Source organism: Echinops telfairi, unplaced genomic scaffold (assembly GCF_000313985.2).
Source record: "Echinops telfairi isolate 266 unplaced genomic scaffold, ASM31398v2 ScPeMD7_3533;HRSCAF=4204_0, whole genome shotgun sequence".
NCBI classification, from domain to species: domain Eukaryota; kingdom Metazoa; phylum Chordata; class Mammalia; order Afrosoricida; family Tenrecidae; genus Echinops; species Echinops telfairi.
This window is the reverse complement of record NW_022107431.1, coordinates 47,591,654-47,598,964: the sequence shown is the minus strand read 5'-3', so window position 1 is coordinate 47,598,964 and position 7,311 is coordinate 47,591,654. Positions and strand designations below refer to the sequence as shown.

The 7,311-nt window shown below is 42.0% G+C and overlaps 1 protein-coding gene across 1 annotated transcript; it reads right to left on the bottom strand.

Annotated features, from left to right (window-relative positions):
• Positions 1-440: 440 nt before the first annotated feature.
• On the bottom strand, positions 441-5,731 carry CALHM4 (calcium homeostasis modulator family member 4). The gene is made up of 2 exons (XM_004702201.1): positions 5,174-5,731; positions 441-827 (listed from the first exon to the last, which is right to left on the bottom strand). Exons 1-2 carry the CDS (start codon positions 5,729-5,731, stop codon positions 441-443), a joined length of 945 nt encoding a protein of 314 aa, XP_004702258.1.
• Between the last annotated feature and the right edge of the window lie 1,580 nt (positions 5,732-7,311).

Sequence of the window (7,311 nt, the reverse complement as noted above, 5' to 3'; positions counted from 1 at the left end):
AAAAAGAGGGAAAATATATATAAATAGGGACAGAGAAAACTGACAGTACTCATTGGAAGGCAAGGAGGAAAAGAGAAGCTAGCATTTATTATCACATCTTTTATGAAGAGCGTTGTGCTACGAACTTTGCTGTCACTCTACAGATGACAACATGACACACCATTTTCTCAGACAGCTATGAAAGAACCGAACCAACATTCAAATTTTGATGTGATTTCAAATTCCAGATGGCTTTTATTTGATCACTATAGACACTTTGGCATCACCAGACGGTCAATTAAGTTTCAAAATGGGAGCGATAGTTGATTTTAGAAATAGGATTTGGGGTGGATTTATGTATCAGAAAAAAAAGAGAACGATGAAGAGATTAAACAGAAACTCCATCATCATAAAAATAAAGTATCTGTTTTGTCACCTGAACTGTGGAATAGCTACCATATTCAAAGTTTTAATTCAATAACTTCTGGTTTGCCTTCCTCATTGTCCTCTCCCAGCCTGTCTCCAAGGAAGCTATAGTGACCCTGCGAGTCATTCCCCATGCATAGAAAATTGGGTATCGAAATCTCTTTCCAGTCCTGGCAAGAAGGAATGCGGATGCTTTCAATGTTTTCACTCCCGGGAATGAAGCCGAAGAGTTTCTTTATGCGCTGCCTGATGAGCATGCGCGAGTGCTGCTCGGCGGCTTGTCGGAAGAGCTCCCTCTCGTTGTGCAGGTGAGTGGTCCAGTAGTCATGCTGCAGAGAGGAGAGCGGAGAGCAACACCTTGCCACGCAGGAGGAGATCAGGAGAGCCGTGATCGCCAAGGTTATCAAAATCCAGCCCAGCATCTTCACAGGATTAGGAAGAGGGAAGACAGAAAGCAACAAGTCATTCGGTTATCAAGAAACGGCCATGATAGGCAGGCTTCTTACAAAGTTGAGAGCTGAATTGTGTGTCCGTGCCTTGTTTTCTCTCAGCAGTCTCTCAAATGTCAACAAAGGAGAGCTGGTGACACGTTCTGCTGAAATCCCAAGGGTTGGTGATTCCAACCATGGTGGGGAGTAGGGGTGGGGGTGGGGTAGTGGGGGGAGAATACCTGATGATCTACTGCTGTAAAGATCCCAGCCAAGAAGACCCAATAGGGGATTTTTGGTCTGTTTCAAGTAGCTGGTATGATGTGGAATCTCCTTGTCAGTACCAAGCAATAGCAACGCGTACCCAAGGAGGAGTGACAGATGTTCACTTGGGTATAGAGCAAAATCACATATCCAGATCTACCAGGGGTCTGTGCTCAACAAATTGCATTAAAATAAAATGAATTTTCCCCACAAACGTTTTGAAGTTCCTTCATGTATACGCATAGTTGCACGTTCAAAACCTTGCACTGCCCTTGGGTTGATTCCAACTGATAGTGGCCATATAGAGCAGAGTACACTTGGTCTGTGAGTTTCCAAGACTACACATCTTCATGAGAGCAGAAAGCTTCATCTTTCTCTCATGAAGCAGCTGGTGGGTTTGAACAGTCGGCCTGGCACTTTGCCCAATGAGTAACCTACTATAATACCAGAGCTCATAGTTGTACTTTTTGAAGGTTAAAACCTGCGAAGTGATATTTCATTATTATTTAAACTTATTAGAGGTCAGCAGGGTGGAAGAAAGACACCCTTTAACTCACTTATCACTTACTGAACTCCAGGTTAGGCTCCCATCACTGTGTGGACACAGTGCTTGGTTATGGGAGCTGAGATGTAAATAATTCAAGATACAGTGAACCCTCGCCACTTCGCGCTTCGACTTCCGCGGCTTCACTCTATCGCGGTTTCTGCATAACAGCGCATGCTCTGTCATTACTGCCACTGATTGGCTCATACTGTACACGCTTCTGTCTGCATCGCTACGTATCGGAGCTAAAACGAGCTGCTTCTTTTAAGCCTTCTGACAATAAAAATAAGCGCCAGAGGAAGATGCTCACCATCCAGGAAAAGGTAAAACTTTTGGATATGATCAAAGATGGCAAGAAAATCGTGGAGGTTGCACGCCATTTCGACTTGAATGAGTCTTCCGTTCGCTCCATCCAATGTACTTCATAATATAATAAATAATAAATGATAATTGTAACGTCCAAAATGTTTTACTGCATTTTCCCTTTTTCATTTAATAAATTGGGTAATACGAGTGTAATGGTGACTAAAGGGTGTTTTTTCATGTCCTTTATGCTCTAACTACGAAAATATTTGATTTACAAATAAGGAATCCTACTTCGCGGAATTTCATTTATCACGGTAGGGTCTAGAACCGATTAACCGCGATCAACGAGGGTTCACTGTACATCAATTCTCACCACAACCTTTAAGCTTAAAGAGGGAGGTAAACTAACAAACCACGAAATGTGGTGCAGTAGAATAATTTTTGGTATAGGTAAACATCGGGTGCTGGAGAAACTTAATGGGAGAGAAATCGACTCCAGAGGGAGAAGGCTATTTGGGAACAATCCCTAGAGGAAACATTGCTGACACTGAGACTTAAGTTGGTAAAGAGAAGTTAACCAGATGCAAGGAATTGGCACAGGGCAATTACTTACTTTTATATGGACTTTCTGGCAATTATAACACCCACCAAATGATTGGGTGGCACTATCCATATCAAGGGCTTGTGGCCCACCACGGGATTGAACAGTGTATTAATTTAGGTGCAGAGAAGATGCGTGTGCCTAAACAAGGGATTAGACAGTTATGTCATCCTACTTTGCTGAAAAATAGAGCCAATTCCAGAGCATGATGGAGACTATTACCCTGTGCTGAGAAGCGCCTAGACTCAGGATTGCTGTCTCACCACAGAGTGCAAGAAGCAGTGTCAGAGACATGGCAGCGGCAGCAGAAATACAATCAGGAGCTTGGCAGGAGGCAGAACTGTGCGATTCCCAGCTCAGAGAGCAAAAAGCTGAGTGCCTTGCTGGTGGAGTGAGGTGTCTCTGGACATGTATTGGTGGAGCTAAAGAGCTTTGTAGCATTTGCCTGAATACAGCAAAGGCCAGCCTGGCTCAAGAAGCCAAAGACCAAATAGAGAGGCTTTCCTGATAGAAGAACTGTATCTTGGGACTTTTTTTTTTTTGGGTGTGGGGGAAGGAGAGATCTTTTTATCTTAAATTGTAGCCTTTTACTTCCCCATTCAACTCCTTAATTGTGATTATCATCCGCGAGTTCTGTGTGACCATTGCAACAAATTGTCAGACCCAGCATTGAAGTCAAGAGTGGCATGGGAGGGGCAGTTGGTGTCAGAATTGGTAAAACATCTGGGGAGAGGAGATACGTCTGAAGTCCTCACAGGAATCAGCCGTGGGGTGATGGTGTTGATGGTGCTTATGGCCTGTTATGAAGTTGAAGGAGGTTAGATATCACTGCCAGACATTTTAAAAGTTGAGGATAGTTTGAATAAAAGAAGGAAGTAGAAAAACAAAAGCATGAAGAGTTCAGAAACCTTTCAGAAATTTGGATTCACAGGTCACAGGAATTATTCTGAAACGAGGATATTGCGGCTATTGAGAGACCTTGTATGTCAACCAAAGGAATCTGCCTTTGTGGTTGGAATGGTAGAGGGTAATTGAGACAATTCATGCAGGGAAACCACAGCTTCTGGGTTGCTTTTAGAAAGAAAATGCTGGCATGGCTGTGTGAAGAAGACAGAGCAGGAAGAAGATATTTTAGAAAGGTGTCTGGGCAGAGAGAGACTTTAAGTTAAATATGATTGTGTGGCTACTTCAGAAAAATTCAAGTGAAAACCAGTGTAGATGCCCCGCATGAGGCTGAATTTGGAAGTGGGCAGGAATATAGCCATAGAAACGGCCACACCCTGGTCTTTATTAGTTGCATGAATCTAGCTAGGTAAATTGTGCTAGCTCTTTGATCTTTGATTAATTCACCTGTCGAGTGAGAGCAGCACCTGTCTCTTAAGGTTACAAAAGGTGGAATGAAGGTAGTTATAAAGTATGTGATAAGCATCTCTACAGATGTTCGTTTTGTTGTTATTAACCAAAAGACCCCATGGCCTGGTGGCACTCAGAACTATACAATGAAAATGGTTAAAAACAAAGGCATATCTGGGTGAGATTGTCACCGTTGCTTAAACTAGATCAACTGAGCATTTGGCATTCTGCATCTCGGTTGTGTTTGTGCGTGTTGTTATGCTCCCCCCCCTCCCCAATTGAATAGAATGATCTCTTCTAAGTTTGAGCGACCGGAAGGTCATTGGATCACAAAGCCTTTGCCTTTGCCATAGAGCAGTATTCCGGTCGCAGGTGTTCTGTATCACAATAACGTAAAAGCATGTTCTACTGTCCTAAATCCCATGGGGAAACTGATGAAAGTTAGTGGTTCTTTTTCTACAGAGAAAAATGCACATTTGCATTTCTTTCCCTTTTGAACATAAAGCACAGTAGATTCAGGCACTCCCCAACTCACCCCGCAAACACCAACTTGCCTATGAATACTACATCTAGAACCACCATGGAGTTTATTCTTTAATCCTAATGAAGATTCCTTTAGTTTTATATGCAATTGTAATAGACAAAGATGCATAATTAAGAAAATAGATACATGTATATATATATATATATATATATATATATATATATATATATATATATATAGCTGGAAACATGGATTTTAATAATTCAATAGTGATAATACTAATATTATTTTGATTGTATTACTTATAATACAGATTCTGGGAACAGAACAAAGCACTTTAGCAATAATAGCTCATTTAGTCCTCAAAAATCATTCTATGCAGTAATAGTAATGTTAAGATTTCTATTTTACACCTGAGGAAAATGAGCCACGGAGAAGTTAAATAGTGTGCTCTAGTCGGCATTGTAGTAAGTGGAAAAGCAGGACTCAAGCCCCGCTCGCTGATGCCAAAACTCAGCCTCCTAGCATCATTCGCATGGGCTCTCTAGAACACTCTTATGAATGACATCTTGTTGGTATTCTACAATATATACCGTATATACTCATGTGTAAGCCAAGTTTTCAGCACATTTTTAATGCAGTTTTTGTGGTAAAATTAGGTGCCTCGGCTGACATTCGGGTCGGTTTATACTCGAGTACATACGGTAAGCAGCAGCAGGGAGATGAGATGTTTCTAGTGATTATATTTAATACAAGATTGTTTTGCAGATAAGATATTGAGAACTTACTTGAGACTGGAATCTGTGCAGAAGAGTCACTTCATCTCTCACTTGGGTCACCTCAGAGGGAGCTGATTTGCAGCAGGGAAACCCAGCCAGGATCTCTTCTCGTTCGCTGCCACTGATGTTGTCAAAGACCGGGTAATGCTCCACAGAGGTAAACTCACTTGCAGCACATTCATAGTAGGTGCCCCTTAGTAGGGTCACTGCCAGCCACGTTAATGGAGCAACAAGTGCTCTGCCGGTGATGCTGAAGAACCGAAGGCAAGCCAGCCTGCGTTCCAGGGACCTGATCTGGCGGCGTGGAGAGGCACAGCTACAGCAGTATTCGGTGGTAATTGGCCAGGTTTGGCTTCGCAGAACATAGCCAGCAATCAGCAGGATCAAGGCAGGAATTACTAGAAAAGCAGAGCCGTAAGGGAGATTCTTCCCAACTTGACAAGGACATCTGAACGTGAACGAGGAGAACAGTTGCTGCCCACCAATGGTCAAAGCAGCAATTAAGGAATTGATGAATGTTCCACTTCTCTGCAAAGAAGAGATGATATTGTTGAGAGTTTGGCTCATCCTGGGAAGAAGCTCTTACTCCGGCCAGCATGTGGTCCTTTCTGATCATTAGACTTCAGCAGCTGTAAGCATTTAATGGGATGCTACTGGTTTAACTGGTTGTGGCAAGTGACCCAGCATGCTCACATGTTGAAAGGATTCTAGCATCTTTCCTTATGTACATTGTGAATCCCGAGCCCATAAACGCACGTCAGATGGCAGCTGGAGGATATTGGCAGAGAGGCTCATCTGGTCGGAATAAAGGGGGAAAACTTCCGCACCGTATGCTTTCCCTAAAAAGAGGATAACTTGCTTGCAAAGTAAACTTCCGCAACTTCCAGGTGCTCTTTTGTAAGGCACTGCGAGAGAAACAGAACATTCTTACTTTTTTCCCACACGAGGATTGCTTGGCCACTCTAAAATGACAATGCAGAGAACAATGGAAATGGCCGGATACTAAGTCGTAACCAGAAGTTTCAGGGCCTCAGGGTTCTTCCAGAAGATCCCAAAAGCTTTCTCAAAGGGGAATAAGAAGACTCAAGTCATCGCTTCAGCCAGATCTCCTTTGTCATACACATAATGCATTCTAATTTTGCACAGAAAATTAAAAATGTGTTTGTATTGATAACTGATGGTATGTTTTGCTTAAAAGCAAAGTCATACGTTTGTTTATGTGATCTTTGGTTATTAATAGAGTGCCATATCTGTAAACAAGAAGCAAGATGATCACATAGACCGTACACGGTCTTTGCTATGTCCATTCAATTAACCAGTAATTTTGCAAACCTTCTATCTAAGAGACACTGGGCTAGGCTTGGTTGGGCTTCTAAAAAGGTTGATAAGACAAAACAAATAAGGCAAATAAGTTCTCAACTTACTTGTCAAATAAGTTCTCAACTGCACATGGCTAAATGTATAAGTACTTAGTTGAAATGTAGTACAGAGAAAGTGCACTGTAGGATAAGCATTTGACTGCTAAGCACCAGGGCAGCAGTTCAAACCCACCAGCCACTCCACAAAAGAAAGAGGAGGGTGCTTGCTCCCATAGAGATTTGCAGTCTGGAAACCCTGTGTAGGGTGGCTATGAGCTGGGATGGACTCCATGGCAGTGGGTAGGGGACTAAGGAATTATCCAGAATGCAGTACAAAAAGACAAAGAGATAAAATAATTTTTAAAAATCAGTTTAAAAATATTAGGAAAGGTCTACATATGGCCTTCTCCCTGGGAGACGGACAGCTGACAAGTGGGTGAGGGAGACGTTGGATGGGGTAAGATATGATAAAATAATAATAATTTATAAATTATCAGGGGTTTGGGGGGAGGAGGGGCAGGGAGGGAGGGGAAAATGAGCTGACACCAAGGGCTCAAGTGGAAAGCGGGTGTGTGGGAATGATGAAGTCAACATATGTACTAATGTGCTGGACACAAATGATGTATGTATGGATTGTGATGAGTTGTATGAGCCCCTAATAAAATGATTATTTAAAATATAATAATAAAAAAAGAAATAGCTACCAAAAAAAAGAAAAGAAATTTTTAGGAAATTCCATGCTATACTTACTAGAAATTATAGAAGACAATTCCAAGAAGCAATATTTGA